Genomic DNA, 17442 nt, shown 5'->3' on the forward strand with positions numbered 1-17442 from the left:
AGCTTGCTAGCACTGCTCTTCCCAGCATCGCGGGCAGCAGCGGTAAGGATAAATTTGTGAGATTTGTTCACAAACAGTAATGAGAATTGAAACGCTATATTTCCTATACAGCAAACCATAGCTTTATGATATGGTATATAGTAGCGAATATCTGTACAAGCAGTTCTGACTCTTCTGTCAGCCCAGGCCACTCCTTCCCATCTCTGAGCTGGGTTAGTTATGGGTCCGTACAGCGAATTGGATCCGAGAACTAATCCCAGTGAAGAGGAAAATAACCCTGCAAAACCCACATTTTTTAACTACGTCCTTTAACTGATCTGTCACTGAGGCACTTCCATATAGATTAAGTCTTTAAAATGGCTAAAATTCATCTGAAAATACTCAGCTCCTCATTAATTTTTAAAAACATCAGGCGTGACTTATTCTAAAGTAACATCATTTTCTACACTGAAATCCCGTATTCCACAATTTTCTTTTTTTTTTTTTTGGTGGAGTTTCTATGATTAATTCCTATTAGTTCCACAGCTTGTTATTAATGACAATTGTTCATTACTCTGTGGTTTTTTTCTTAAATCAGGAAGTTACCATGAACACAGAAGTCTGATTTCAGGTAGCCAGTTTTATAAACATTATTACAGTCAGCTACAATGGCAGCACTGTCTAGTCTGGTTACTTCATACATCCATTATAAAACGTGCTTCATTTGCTTCTCGTTTTGCCAAAACTGAGTCACTGAAATTGAAATTCTTCAGGCTGACTCTTTCTTCATGCCCCAAACTGGTCAACTGTTAAATGCTGCCCAGTATTTCCAAAGGAATGGGTCAACAGCCTTTTTTTTTTTTTTTTTTTTTTTAAGGAACAGGGAAGATCTTGTTTTCCACACAAGGTGACTATGACTCATGAGCAGTCTAGCCATGCAAATGCTACCAGCCTAACGTTTTTCCGACACACCAAGCTCCCACTGCATGGATACGAGCAAAGCTCTGCTCACTTCCTACCTACTCACTGCCCAAATTCTTAAGAGCTATGGCAAAGAGACACAGGAACCTGGCAGCAAAAGGAACAATCCAAAGCACTTGGGAAACGATGGAAATAAATTGCTATAGGTAAAACAGCCATTTCTAGCTACCACCTCTCACAGGGTTCTCAGAGACATCTTCTTCGTGTGCGTAATATTATATGACAGAGTTTGGATGTCTTCAGCACAGATACCAAGTCTGCACCAATCTGTACAGATGTCCTCTTAAAGACAATGGGGGGAAATAGATATTTCCAATATTAATGTTACTGCCTAAAGAATAAAGTTTCCCTCCACAACGGAAGATTCCAGGAAATTGGCACCGTTTAAAAAACAGGACCTAGTGCATCTGAGTATGCTTAGCCTGTACCAGTTAGAATGTAACAGGCACATATGTAATTCAAGATCTACTTGAATAGTCTTCAAAGGAACATTGGTTTGTTTTCTCATTGGTTTGTCCTTTTTTTCCCATGGGTTCAGCAAGATACTCAAACCTTCAACTCCTGTTCCAGTAACCAAACAATGAGATGTAGGCTATATAGTTGCATATATCTTTCTTTGCACTTTCATAGTGAATAACTTATCTTGTGTCTTATCTTTTTTCTTGAAAGTTTAATATGAGTTTTTTGTACAAAGAAGTATGTTTCGGGGAAAAAAAAGAAAAGAATTCGTATAAACTAGTTACTACAGAAGTGCAAACCATCTTGAGCAGATGCCCAGGATGAGGCTTTATCCTTGTTGAAGACACTATAGGGAAGACTTCCATTTTCATTGCAGTTATTCAGACCACCTTTCCATGATGACAGAGATAGAGAACAGCTTGTCAGGGGCTTTAAATCTTTACAGGGAGGATCTAACTGGAGATCAATGGCTAAAAGTCTTATCTTTTTACCATGAAGCACAAACACACAACATTCCTTCCATTATTCCCTTTTCCTTTGCTCCAGACTCTTAAGAGATTCTCTACAAAAAACCTTCCTGTATTTATTTAAAAAGTTCCCTCAGAAGCCTCTGAATTCTACTCTTGCATCTCTAAATTTCAAAGTTATTATTGAGTCCCTTCCACTTCAAGACAACACGAGCATAAAAGGTTTCTACTAATATTAAATGTGACACAATCAAATCACGTTCACAATTTTTAGAACCCAAAGAACTATCAACAAAACGCAGCACATGACGTATCTGAAAAGGTATACATGTGTGCTTAAATATGCTCTTTAGAGGAGGAATGTCCCATTAAAATTATACTCATGAGCATTATATATGTTATTAACCACAGCACAATCACTGGTTTTGTCTCTATGCATCTGGTATTACTTACAGTCAAAAGAAAGTAAACATATTTAAGAAAGTGTTAGCATTTCAGCACAAGAACGTATAATAGCGAGGAAAAACTTACATGTTTGGATAGATTAGGACTCTTTGAGTCAACATCATAGCTTTAAAAAAAAAAAAAAAAGAAAGTTATATCAGAGTTGCCAGATGACAGATCTGACGACAATGTAAAGAACCAAAAATCAAACAATCTTTCACCTATTTCAATGTGTGAAATTTACACAAACAGATTCATGAAGTCTCACCAGTAAAGAAGGCGAATGGAATGACCACAGATTACAGGATTACCGTTCACTAACTATTTGAAATGAAATAGTTTCCAGTAAAGTGCAGGCTACTAAAAGAAATCATTCTGATATTCCTGTTTGAACTATGAAAGCTGCCAAACACCAGAACAAAAATTAAAAGTTAATCTTGGAAAACAAACTAAATTGTGAATTATTTTCTTAGGTAATTTTTCAGTCATTTGACTAATTATATAGAAATAACTGACAATAAACTAAATCGCTTCTAGCAAGAATTTGACTTGTTCTTTTCAGCTTATCATAATCTTGTTCTTTCTCCAGCTAGAAAATGCCATTGTTTCCCTTCCACTATGAAGTCATATTTAAAAAAAAAAAGTACTCTCCGAAATTCTTGGGGGATTACTGATTGCTGTACTTCCATAGTCGTCCATCTTCATCAGATAACCCATATGAACATTTTTATCAAACCCTACATTCGGATTCAATACCAGTAACTAAACTGAAAATGTATCCTTAACACCCGCCTCAGCCTCCCCTGCCTGTTTCCACTCCCACCGCGTGGTACCCTGTCCCTTTGGTTGTGCTGCCACAGCTGGTTGGTGGGATGCACCGTGGACCAGATCACAGGTCAGGAGGACGGGAATACCATAACGTAGCCGGATGTGGTGCAGCACAGTCAAAGTTTCAGAAGCATATTTGTAAACAAAGAAAGGACTATAGAAATCACTAACACCAGGGGTTTGGGGTTTTGTTGGGTTTTTTGTTTGTTTGTTTTAAAAAACGTAATTGCATACTGTCTGATGAAATTGAACAGAAAAACACAACTGGTAATTTGACCTGAGGGCTGGCTACACAGCTAAAACAAAGAACTACTTCACTGGCAAAGTCAGTTACAAATGATGAAATAGGAACAGAAAGGAGCCTGAGACTCTGGTGGCTGTACGGTTTGGGAGGGGGCTCGTGCTCATTTATCAGAACACCAAAAAAGTCAGAGATATACCGGCAGCTTTCTTTTTTGTTGCAAAAATATGAATCCTATGAGGAGTTTCTTTCTTTGAAAAATAACTTTGGCCAACAGCACTACAGAATTTCACTGAGGAATTTAAAAAAGGAAGCCTTCTAAAGATGCTTCTTTCCTGATCTGAATCGGAGTTTTAATCCGTAAGTAGCTATATGAGATTCATATTTTAAAGTCTGAGTTCTACAATATTTCATTTCTTATTCTATCATTGTTATAGGGCTCTAAAGTAAATTCACAGATTATGGCTATATGGGCACTTGCAGGCAAACATTAAAAACAGTTATTCGGCTTTGAGTTGAAAATGCACTTGTGTCCATGTAATCCAGAACAGCAGCAGAAAGCAGTCGGGTTTTTCTGATAAGTACAGAGTATGTTTGATATTTACAGCTTTTCATAAATAAACAAACAGGAGTCCATTTCTTTGAGTACATGAAGAATCAAACGGGAGCCTGTATTTCCCCTTCCAGGTCCAAGTGCTTTTCAGATAGCACTTACCCAGAAGTTCTTTACAGATTTTCCTTTCTTTGCTATCTTTGAAGCTTTATTTCCTTAGACTGAGCCTAGCTTTCTCTTTCCTGGTTCATTTCTTTGGCTCTTCACTCCCATTGCACTGCATCCTCCCCCTCCCCCCTCCCCATAACATCCGTGCATCCTTCGAGGAGCAAGAGGCAATCAAATCAAGATTCCTACACAGCCCCAACTGTGTCTTTATTTCAGCAACGCTTTACCCATACTTGGAGGAGAATCCTCTATTTCACAAAGTGACTATCTCTTAAAGTTATTTTAAATAGCAGGCAACAGTTAAGACTCATCAGATTTAATGACATTAAACCCAACTTCTAAAATAAAAAAAATAAAGTCTGCACCAGGCTTCCATGGTGAAGAAGAAAGTATTTGCACCTAGCCATCTAGAAGCACCCTGTAGTCTATCTTGGCATTGAGTATTTCCTTCCACTCTTTGAAATAGTTGAAGTTTAGATGGAAACAGCTAGCTGCTATCGGTGTATTCAGTACAACAGAACCTTTTTCCTCACCCATCCCTCCAACATTTCTCGTTAACTTAGGAAGCATTCTGACATGCTATAAAAAGACATTTACAGCTAAAGAAAAATTAGACATAGGGTTTTTCTTTGTTTCCACAACATAGGAAATGCTGCCATTCAAGAGCATTTCAGTACACCCTGCTGGCAACTTAAAACAAAATCTGAAAAACTACGTAACTTTAGCGTTGCTAACATGCATCTACCAGGCATCATACTTTTTCTTCCACTGCTATGGGAAAAATCATGACTAATGTGATCACTGCCCTATTTATTTTAGGCCCTGCTTAAAGTACAGATTGCCTTGCATTCCAGAAACTCGGGGGGAGAATCAAGAGACTGGCAGAGTCACTCTGAAGCAACTTCTTGGGTAAGTAAATGCCACATTAAGACTAAAGCCTAGAAGATTTTAAAAAAGGCTTTAGCATGAACTTGCTGGGAGATTTTAGGCAAATTATGAAGTCTTTCTTCATCTGCTTTGCTGTCTACAAGACAGAAATGTAATAAATGCAATCTCTATATCAAGGCAAACTTGCAATGTAACTTTAAATTGGGAAGCGATAATACTACAACTTACCACTGCTATAATCAACACCTGAGTAGGATTTGTCACAATTCCATTACACAAATCAGGAAACCTAAATCTTTAGGATTATATCTTTCTTGATATATTTATTCAGTAAGTGGCTTAACAGAGGATTCTCTTAAATCTCTCTCAAGAACAAACAAACTAAAAGAAATACACATGAAGGCAGAAATCTTAAGAACACAAAATAGGAACTGACAAAACTCAAGCTAACTCCTTGCAAAGGAAACGAAAAGAAAAAGGAAAAGGGTTCAACTAAAAAGGACATGTAAAGAAAAATTGTGGCCACTATGCATACTACACTGCAACAACGGGTGCATGGCTTTCCCTTACTTATCTAAGAGGGATATTCAACTGCTCTCTCATAGACCAAGGTCAGGAAGAATTGCTAATAAAAAAAGAGGATGTAAATTAAAATAACAAGACAAGCTTGATTATCACAGAGACTGAAATAATAAGAATAGGGTGATACGTAACAGATGACGTGCAAGGTAACTGAACTCTCTGTATTCTACTTTCCAAAGAATAAAGTGCAAATCAAACCAATTCCATCGCCTGAATGGAATGAGTACATCTGGAATAACGTCAAAACTTCTAGAACGTCACTGCCTTCATTTTAAAATCTTAGAATTTAGTATACTTAGATGCATACTGGCATTTATTTTAGTAAAGAAAATTTTGTTTCTGTACTACTTGTACAACGTTTTATTTCTGGACAGTATATCCATACCTGTTTTATTGACATCCTTAGCTTTCTATTTTCAAGAAGTAATGATTGTGAGTATGATTGCACTTTGACTAGTTAACACCTGCCAATTTCTTAAAACTCAGTCATTATTATGTTACATTTTTATTTCTGAGGAAGCAACGCTAAATCAATCTGAGGAAGCAATGCTAAATCAATTTATGAACGTATTCCATGTCAATAGATACTATCTAATTTCAAGTTAATTTTACGCTGCAAAAAACTTAATATGTTTACAGAAGCTACACTACTAGAGTCAAAGATTGTTAACTTACAAATCAAAGCGCAGATTCTCTCTTTCTTCAAAGAAGTAGTCCATTATAAATTTTCTTACAAAATCTGGATTTAAAGTATTATCAATTACTTCTGTTCTTCCAAACTGTAAAAGAAAAGTATAAGTTTAAGCCACACGCTATAATGAAGTACAATTAAGCAGACTGCCAATACCAGCAATATGTGAGATATCAGAGAGCCTGTAAAAAATTCTCTTAAACAGATGCCATAAAAGAAAATGACTGTGTTCACATGAACAGGTCAGTTATCCGTGGATGAAGAGAGACTAGCAGAAGATCTCCTATTTCAATATAAAAAGTGGTGCACACCCCGTATCATATGACCTAAACTTTATAAACATCAGCTCCCAAAGCCGATCAGAATCCACAAAAATTTGGGGAAGAAACTCAGTAACATAAAAATCCACTGTTTCCTCAAAAAACAACAGCAAGCAAAAGCTTGCAATTATTGCTTATTTCAGATAGCTTTAAATATTAGGGAACACAGTTCTTCCATTATATCATTTTTGCATTATCCAGCTCCTATTTCACTTCAGTTCAGTTCTCTCTTCATCTCTCCTCTCCCTGACTTTCTGCAAAATGCCTTTTCTTTCTTAGTGTTTCTTGGTGGAGGGAGAGCCTCAGCTCTCATCAAGCCGAAAATATTTTAGTTTTACAAAAAAAAAAAACCAAAAAACCCCAAAAAAACAACCCCGAACACTTTTGATTGACTTCAGTTCATATACATCACATATAAATGACTGATCATAAAATATCAGTGTAATAATTTTGTTCTTGTTTTAGCTGTTCTTTCAAGATACTCAGAAAACAAAACAAAAATGAATGAGTTATTACTGAAATGAGCATTTCATTTTGTCCTAGATACTGAGCACATCAAGACATAATTTGAATATAATCTACTGAAGAGTTTTTTGACAGTCTGCTGAAAGATCATCATTAAGGAGTCCTGAAAACTGCAATTTGTGACTAGAGACTTTTGAATGACTGAAAGACTGCCAACCTCTTCATTGACAGGACTCAACTAAATCAATGAACGTGGATAAAGAAAGAATATACCTTCTTGTAACTGAAGGTTTTTGAGATGTATTTCCTAAAAAATGTTTTCACATCACGGATATGAATCTAACCACTATAACCTGCACGGAGCTACTCAGCCTCCAACAGGAGCCTCCCTGTCCCGGCCCCTGCATGCTTAACATATACTTGGTACAGAAGGACAGAGCATACTCCACCGTCTTTTCCTCTCTGTTCTTTCATTGCTTGATTCTTATTAAAATAAAATGTCAAAGAACTCCAGCCACACTATTTGTGTGCTCTAAAGAAACTCCGTTATTGTCAGCAACTCTTTTTTTTTTTTTCCCCTCCTTTGAATGACCGTGCTCGCATTCAAACTGCAGGGGGTTGCCTCCAAGCACCATTCATTCACACGGGTCATCTGGAGAAGAGGGCCTGTATCTCAGAGGACGACTGCTTTGCAAAAAGCAACTACCCACCCAAAGGTCTCAGGTACAACAAAATGTTCAACAAAAGTTAATACATCTTCAAGACACAGCTCTATCTATAAAGTCTCAGGAAAAGAAACAAGCCTCAGAAGTGACAGAGCAGTGATTTGCGTCTACAGAGTGTGCTTGAATCCTGTTAGGTACCTTCACTTTTGCTATGCTGGGAGATGTCCAATTGGGACAGCCTTATTCAGAGATCTCCATATTCTACACTCCCTATGAAAGACAGAGAAGCAAAACTATCTTCCCAATGAACGATACCATCTCCAAATAAAAAGGTAAAGAATATTTAACATTTAGCGTCTATTAGCATACTCCTTTGCTTTACATCAAGTCTTAAAATCCAGGTGGACTGATTTCCTGGCCTCATTGGAACCTTGATAACCCCTGCAAGAAGGCTTCTGAATATGTTCTAAGGCACAAATTGTTTAGAAAGCAAGTTTGCTCATTACCCATCACTGTATTTCTTCAGCTGTGCTAAGCTAAAGCAACTGCAATGAAGGGGGTAAGCATTATACAGACATAGGCAGGAGAAGTCTCCAGAAGCTCCCCAGAGTGATGAAGATACTGGATATTCAAAATAAAATCCCCCAGTCTCTTAACAGAGGACTAACACAGGATGCACGTGATGCCGGAAACAGATCAGAACACGAACAAATAGTTTGATCCTTACTGTTTTGGGTGAAAAAAAGTCGGTCTTTTGAGAAATGATTCAAGGTGTTCTCTGAAACGCTGTGATAAAGTTGAGTGGCAGAGTGCTGTAAAACACTCTCTTGAACCGTGACTACTATGGCCAAGTTTTAATCAACAAGAAACAGTATCAGTGATAGAAAGCTGGCATTTCTGTGGGAACAAGTACGGCTGGAATACTTGCCTGGGCTAAAGGGCCTTTCTTTCCCCTCTGAATGGTAGAGTTCAAGTTTTATGTACTTTCAAAGCCTCCAATCAGTTTCTAGGGCAAATAAATCTCAGTGTTTACAAATAAAATCTTCCCCTGTCAGCTGCATGCTTTATAACATTCCACAATGTTCAACAGCCAGGAAAAACTGAAAGCTGGAATGGCTGATAAAATGAAATATGCAGCAATATCTAGGCATTCAGTACTGTTTGAAGGTATGCACTGAAAATGAGAAGCTACTCTCTGACACGAGCCAGTAGACAGCAGTTTATCAGACCAGGGGTGAAAAATTAAAAACAATGGGGTCATAAGGACCATCCATTTTGCAGTTCTGAACAGGAATATATTTAATCTCTATATTTTGTCCCCCTCAAGTGTCCTATTTCTTCTGTTTGCACTCTTACAGTAAACTGTCCAAACTCTCTCAAAGACTGGAATCAGCTGCATAAAGAGGAGATTTGTCCTTGGTACTGCTATCTGATAAACGCTGACCTCCTCTAGTAGGGAGGGACTCTGGGCCTTCAAAAAGAAGATGCAACCATGACTGCACTGTAACTCACAAAGCCACCAGAGGCACAGCAAGTAAGCAAAGAACATGTGTCAAGTTCTGGTAGTCTCTCATGCTACGTCCAACAGAATCAGACACGCATATACAAAGATATCCATGAAAATATCTCCCAGCTTGTGCAGATTCAAGCAGCAAATTGTCCTGTGAGATTCCTTAATCACCAGGCAGGGAAAGAAATGTTACTGAAGTTCTTTAAATCCTCAGATTAGGACAAGCCTGAAGGAGAGTAAGAGGATCTTACTCAGTCATATGGGACCTACAGTTCTATATACATGGAAGATGCACAGAAACAAAGAACACAGGGAGCTGTAGCATAAGAAAGTCTACTTTCTGCTGCCAAAGTCATCATCTAAATTCAAAGGCACAAAGCCAAAATAACTTCGTAAGCTCACAGGACAGCTTGTCAAAAGAGTCCATTTAGGAGCGCTAATACCTCTCTCGACAAACCTCTGGCTTGACACCTTCATAAACAGATGATTTTCTGACAGTACAATCCTTCTTGAAATAGTAGTGTCAGTTTGGACAACAGAAGGATATACTTGACTTTGGAAAAGCCATTCAGAGGAGAAGAAAATTAATGGCTAAGAAAAACAGACAAGAATCATAGAATGCTTGAGGCTGGAAGGGACCTTGGGTGATTGGCCAGTTCCACCTTCCTGCTCAAAGCAGGATCAGCTAGAGAAGGTTGTCCAGTCAGGCTTTGAGTATGTCCAAGGACAGAGACACCGCAACCTCTCTGGCCAACCTGTTCCAGTGTACGTTCACCTTCACGGTGAAAAGGTTTTTTTTCTCATGTTAAATAGAATTTTCGGTATTTCAATTTGTACCTATTGACTCTTGTCCGTCCACTGGATACAGCTGTGATTAGTTCATCTCTGCCTTCTCTACTGCCTCCCATCAGGTACTTACAAACACAGATAAAAGGTAAGCCTTCTCTTCTCCAGGCTGAGCAGTCCCAGCTCTCTCACCCTTTCCTCATACCAGAGATGCTCCAGTCCCTTTAACACCGTTGTGGCCCTTTGCCGGACCCACTCTAGTATGTCCGTATCTTTCTCACGGAGGGGAGCTCAGCGCTGGAGACAGCCCTCCAGCTATGGTCTCACTGGTGCTGAGGGCAAGGATCAGCCCCCTTGACCTGTTGGCAATGCTGTCCCTAATGTGACATGGGACGGTGGGCTTGTACCTCAAAAAACCTCTCCATTTAACTCAGCTGGAAGGTACGAGGGGACTGGGGGTGTGACAACTTATACAAGTGCATGAAAAAGCAAGATACAGGCACACAGCCAGGCAAAGGAAAGGACTGTTCCCTTTGTTCCTACATACCCTAAAATGATTGTGACTGGAGGGGGACACAGACACTCACCTCAGACAAAAACCCAGCTTATTTATACAGCCTTCTGGACTCTCTCACAAAGTTCAACAAAGACAAATTTGAAGTCCTGTGCTGGTACTGGGGACTGAGTGGTGGGGTACGAGCTGCGCAGAAAAGGTCCTGGTGCAGCCATGAGGGTTTGACAACACATCGGGTTGTACGAGGGTCAGCATAGACCCTATTCAACACATGTGGGGCCTCACCTGGAAAACTGGGTACAGTTTGGGTCTCTAAATACAATGGAATCAACAGACTGGAGGCAGTTCAGTTAAATGGACCCTAAAAAAAAACCAAAAACAAACCCCAACCCCCAATCAGCAGGCTGGAGCACACAACTTAAAAGCTGATGGAGTTTGGAGAAGGGATGGTTTACGGAAGATCTATTTCCACTACCATCCTCCACTACCTAAAGAGCATTACAGAAGACAGAGCCAAACAGCTGACAGCACAACCAAGAGACAAGATGCAATAGTGAGAAGTTACAATAAACAAAATTTTGAAGGAATATAAAGGAAACACTCTTGCAGAATGAGGGATTAAGCACTGGAATGGGGCACCCAGAGAATTATGCTGTCTCTGCCGTTATAGAATTTTAAACCTTAGCTGGGAAAGGCCCTGAACAACCTGGCCGAACTTTGAAGATGGCTTTGCATGGATCAGGAGGATGAACCAGACACAGCAAATGAGTCGGAAGCTGGATAACACAAGAGTTCCTTTCACCTAATTTATTCCATGATTGTGTCATAATTCATACCTTGGGTTTTCAAGTTTTATAGTTCCATTAGAAACAGAACTATGTATGAATTCAAAGGAAAAGTTACTTCAAAATGAAAAAAATAGCTATAAAATGGCAGCTAAATGTTAGTTTTAAGTTTTCAGAACAGTAAAATATCATAAATTTATAAGTACTTTTCGTCCCTTCAAATCTGCATTTTTTTCAGTAAACAATATTCCACTTTACACTATAACCATGTTACACTTGGGAAATCTTTCAGACTTGATTTAAAATGCGTGACAGAAGTGTATCAGTAAAAGAAGATAAATGTGGAATATGCTGATGATTTAATCACACTGAGACCAGAGAAGGCCTAACAGAATGCCCGTTACACTGCTATCTTTGTCTCTCATCAGTTACACTGCAATTGTTACAAAATTCAAGAGACTGAATTTAGTGGCACTGCTAACTTTTCTCTACCTTATTTTAAATTTTTTTTTTTTAATTGAAGCTTCAGTTTTTTGGTCTGTTTACTTTTTTCCAAGGGCTACACAAAGGATTTCTTCACATTAGAATAATATAACTAATTACTTAACCGACAAATTACTATTAAAATGTATCTTATAGATGACGTTAAAACGCTGGCCTCCAAAAATCACCAGTCTACACTTTTCAGCTAAATGAAACATCATCTTTTAAAATCTGTTTTCCCAATTACCTATAGCCTTTTTTAAGCAGAACAGGTTATTTCTATAATCCAATCACTTACGACTAATAACATAGCTGCTAATTAATTAGTTCTCCGCATAGCTTAGTTTCCCCACTAACAGTTGTGTAAAGGTAAAATCTTAACATGACCAATAAGCAAATGCCTTTAGAAATGTCATTCAGGAGAGTAACAGAATCCATTTAACTGTTTAAAGGAAAATAAACATTCAACAAAGAAAATCAAGAACAGAATCCCTTTTCTGGCTTTCCTGAGATGGAGTCTTTGTCACCTCATAATGCAAGCTCTCCTGGTACAAGAGGATTTTTAAAATTTATTTAGTCATTTGAATTTTTAGACCATCTCAATCTAGTCATCCAGCCTGGGCTCTGAGGTTAATGGAAAATCATAACCTTCGTTTTATCATCAGAGTTATAAAGGACTAGCAAGTTGGGTAAGTCCAGTATCAAAGATACGAAGCAACTACTTTAAATATGATGGTCTAACCCAACCCTCTGATGACCACCTTTTATATCAATTAATTATTGAATTAATTCATGCTGAATTAATTCTTGCTCCAACTTTATGGTCATGAGTGAACTTGAGAATAATACCAAGTACGCCCTCTTTTCTTGTATTTTAAAATTTTCAGTGTTCTATCACAATTGCAATGAAGTTGTTCCAATAATTAGTCACTCCCATTCTGAAAAATTAGTTGTTGTTTCTTGTCCGATTTTTATTTCGCTTCCTTTTCCATCTTTTTGATCCTTCTATACACCTTTGTTAGCCAGAAATGTTTTCCATTATGAAATTTATGTTCTTAGTGTTGATATTTATAGCTGATTGCAATTATCCTTAATTCACTCTTCCATTAGGAAAATAATTTAATGTTTTTTTCAGTGCAGCACATTATTTTAATAATTTAATAATTCTTTAATTTTAATAATTCATTACTTTTATCTCTAGTCTTTTGTCTTTTAAACATCTTTCTTGAAACGTGAGCAGTCAGAACCTAGTATTCTGTTACAAGTCTAGGAAACTAAAGAACTAAAAAAAATGGTTTAAACTATCACTAGGTTCTTGGCTCTGATCTAAATGGCTTTTGAAAATTCTTTAGGAAGCTCCAGGTAACACTCTCCATTGGAAGCCCATTGTACAGAATGGGACATGAGCACACAAAAGACAATCCTCTTCTCAGTTTGTAATCTAGCTTCACTACATGTGAACAGAACAACTAAGAAACTTGAATTGTGGAGAAAAAAAAAGCAGTACCAATAAATTGAGCCTGTTATAACAATGACTAATAGACTTAAATAATCATAATTACAGAGACCACACGGAAACAAACAAAAAAATTCACAACTGCCAAGCCTACGCTAGAAAAAGCAAAAAGCATAGTTGTAAGATGTTCTGCAGTGTGTTTGTCCCAAAGGAAGAATAAGGTTCTTAATATATAATCTCATACTAATTATCAGAAAAAACAACAACAGACCTCTAACATGCACACAGGCACTCATATGAAATCTGCTACTGCACATACACGATGGCGATTTCTACATAAGCCTTTTTAACTGATGGTCGTACGATCATGAACGTATAAAAACCAGAAAGGATTCCTCACTTTTCTATACTTTGGCTTTTTTACATTAATGGTTTCCTTTGAAAGGAAACATGACTTTCTTGAAAATATGATGTTCTTTTATTCCAACTGTCTTAATTCCCTCAAACAGTTGATTCTTTCAAGAAATCTGCCAGAGAAAGCTTTGCTGTGAGAAGAGTATCATGGAACAACAAGATTTATTCTTTCCTCACAACTGGGACAGTATAGGCTTCTTCCGTGCTCTCCATTCCTTTGCTTCCTTGTACTGAAACTTTTTCCACTATCTGCTATAAACTACATTCCTATTTATGCCATGTCCCTCCGCTACAGAAGATACGAGCTATTGTTCCAACGAAACTTCACCAGTACTTTAAAAAAAACCCAAAGTCTAAATCCCAATAAACATCTATTATAAAACGTCTAGCCTTTGTCATTTTCATAAAGACAGACTTCGAAATCTACAAAGGAGACTCAAAAGATGTGGAAATTTACTCAGGATGTAAAATAACATTTGGCAGCTAATGAAGCTGGAAGTCAGCATGGTGAGGACCAGTGAGGGAGCAGACTTCCAGACAGGTATACAAAATTAATTTGCATCCAATGCATTGTTACAGTAGATGGACCAGAAGCTCAGAGCCTCACTCCATAGGAAGTTCCTTAACACCTACCACTGGTGGATATTTATTGCCAGTAGAACTGCAACCGGTTGAGTATTTTACAATGTCTATTATTTATTTAACGTTCACCTTTGAAGTGCTCCCTCTTGTTTTCAGAATTAACACCCTCTTTGAAGTGAAGAAATTCTTTCAGTATATTATTTAAGGCTTCTGTAGATAAATAAGTTAGACTTATTTGTGTCCTCACAAAGTAAGGGGAAGTAAGTATTTTAAAACCAAAGCTCAGATTCTGATAATGCATTTATTGCCATTTATACTAAATTGAAATACCTGATGATCACACTGTAAGTGAAAACTGGGAAAATGTTTTGAAAAACAAGAGCCCTATTAAATTGAGAACAAAACATCTAAATTCTTTGCTAAGGATATGGTGTGCAAGAATAACACTGGGTAATAACGCTGGAATCTGAATAGCAGGCAAACAGGAGTCAGTGCCCAGAAAACACCTACCCTTCATTAAATGAAGGGTTTGATTCAACTATTGTATTGAATCCATCTGAATAGCTTAGCTGAAGGGGAAACAAAGCACACTGCTAGAATAGAATGCTAGGGAAATTATGGAGATTATGAAATTATTTACTGTGTTTATGATCCTCAAGCATTTTCTGCAGTGTTCAAAAGAAAATAATTAGGCAAAAGAAGGAAAAGAACTATGCATAAAAGGATACGGAATAGAAACAACATAAAGTATGTTGCCATGACTGAACACCATTCTTTAATGTCTACACATATCATCAGTCACTTATTGTTTGTCTCTGTTTTGTTTTCTCCAAACAATTCTAGGTGACTTCCACCTCTACAAGCTAGTAAAATATTAAATAAGTGTTTAAATGCAATAAAACAGACACATAGACAGAATTTTATTGAAAAACACAGTATTAGTGCATTCACCACTGCAGGCAGAATAAGCACAAAAATAAAGATATGAGACTACCCAGCTAACATACATACCAACTAACCTTCTACCCACCACCTTATTTTTTACCACTGGTATAAATATAATACACCACAACATATAAAATGCAGTCCTGACTCAGCCCTTCTATCATGTCAGCCTCTGAGTTTTGACTGTCATAACAGCTACGAGAAATGGGCTTCTACTCACCAAACTTTACATCTGATATAGTCAAAAATGTAGGCTTTTGATCATCACTTGGAGGCATTTCTAAAGAATGATTCATCTGATCTAATGCAGACGTCTAAATTAGGTCTGATGAACTGCCCTCAGGATCTTATCTTTTTCCATTAACTATAAATAGTTTAAACAGTCAACTGAGTTGTAAATACCTAGACCTTTTGATAGACAAGATAGGGATAATTATGTCTTAAAAGAAAAAAAAAATATTTTCTATCATGTGCCACGTCAAAAGTCTGTTTTAACCCCTGTAGTTCCTAAACTGGCATATGATACCATAACCACGTGCCAAAGTGCATCACCTAGCCAAGATACTCTCTAATCAGTGCAAAGATGCAATACAAGCAATAACGTTGCACACTGCCTTGTGCAGGTGGTTTTGCTTTGGTCAAGGAGATAAGATGTCAGAAGACAATACAAAGCTATATGGTAGTGACACAATTCCACCATTACAAACTTGGATCTGTTAAAAACAAGAGCAGATAGAATCTTTCCATCAACAATCTCCTAAATCACCTCAAAATGAGCCCACAGAATATCTTCTAAGTAAGGTTATAATGTTATAATTTTACCATCAGGACAATTACCAGAATAAAAGTGGTTAATACTTAACAGTTACTCCAGAGAAGCATGAAAATTCCACAAAATTACACATGAACCTTAGACAACAAAAAAAGCCAGAATTTCTGACAAAGTCCTCTTAACCCTAGACCAGGAAAGGTCCCAAATGGTTTAGTGATGATCTAGGCTTGACTGCCAAATCGCATCAAGCCACCTATATGGCTGAAGACTCCTCTGTTTTCAGAGTTAGCTATCCAGACACTTAGAACTCTGTGTGTGTCCACTACTTCTGCCAATTTAATTAAAGTTAGTGAATTACCATTTAGGGTCCTCAGACTGATATTTCTTCACACAAATCACCAGAGGAATGTGATCCAGTAGGTATACCGAGAGGATGTCCAGTACACAGTTCAGAACAACAGAGAGCAGCAATTTAAGTAAAAGCTACAAACAAAATAGGTACAACCTTTCATGCATTGCCCAGTTATATGGGCTTTTCTCCAAGCAGGAGACAAATGCAATTCTCTAATCTCGACAAGACTGAAACCCACATCCACCATGTTTCAGCAATGCAGAAAGTGTACTTCTTCAGCCAACTGGCAAGGACACCATATACCAGGGAAGAGGACTGGTTTTTCAGGGAAGTGGTCTGCTTTCTCTGCCCTTGGCCCCTCCACTGGCATTTTTACACAGTAGCAATCACATAAAATATCAGTTCTGAAAACAAGAACATCAGAACTCCTCTCTTTTACAGGGAAAAACAGTAAGATAGTTCATTCCTCCCTTGGCTCTATTCTTAGAACACACGGCCACACAGCAGACCACCTACAACGACGAACAGTTCCACCAATCCTCTCTGTAAGGCAGCTAAAATAGCGCATTTTATCAGTAGAAAGATGACCACCCTTCCCCCAACACCATCAACTCATTCGAAGAATAACATTAAAGGAGAAAAATTAGATGACTAAGTACAGGGAGACAGTTCCAGGCTACAAATGTTGATGTGCTGTAGATATCCAATTTATATGTACTTGATTTAGTTTCTTAAGACATCTCTCTCCAGTGTTTACACTGATAGGTTAAGAAGCCATAGTCCAACCTATACATAATACCCTCCCTCCCTTGTTGCCCAGTGTATACTCTATTCAGCAACACCTAACTCCTCCCAGACACTACATGGGAAAAATAGATCTCTACCACAGCTACTGGCTAGTTTTGCTGACGCTGACCATCACCACAGTCGAATCCTTCCATAGATCTTGTACTGTTTTGAGTGCCTTCCTCTCTTGATATCCACAAACCTTGTACAGACTGATTGCTAAATTTAATTTCATTTGTCTCAGGGAGACTGTAAAACAGGAAACTCATGTATTTTCTCTAATTTTGTTTTCCCTTTTGATGGAAATATGCAATACAGACATGGAA

General features: G+C 37.8%; 1 protein-coding gene across 1 annotated transcript in view; it reads right to left on the reverse strand.

The window, feature by feature from the left end:
• CPNE8 (copine 8) overlaps nucleotides 1-17442 on the reverse strand; it is a 106552-nt gene that overhangs the window by 68661 nt on the left and 20449 nt on the right. The window contains exons 4-5 of the mRNA XM_054208209.1: nucleotides 6266-6369; nucleotides 2418-2457 (exon numbers count right to left, since the gene is read on the reverse strand). Of these exons, the coding sequence (XP_054064184.1) occupies nucleotides 2418-2457; nucleotides 6266-6369 (144 nt within the window). The remainder of the gene's footprint in view (nucleotides 1-2417; nucleotides 2458-6265; nucleotides 6370-17442) is intronic.

The sequence above is a fragment of the Rissa tridactyla genome, chromosome 1 (genome assembly GCF_028500815.1).
Source record: "Rissa tridactyla isolate bRisTri1 chromosome 1, bRisTri1.patW.cur.20221130, whole genome shotgun sequence".
In the NCBI taxonomy this organism is placed as follows: Eukaryota; Metazoa; Chordata; class Aves; order Charadriiformes; family Laridae; genus Rissa; species Rissa tridactyla.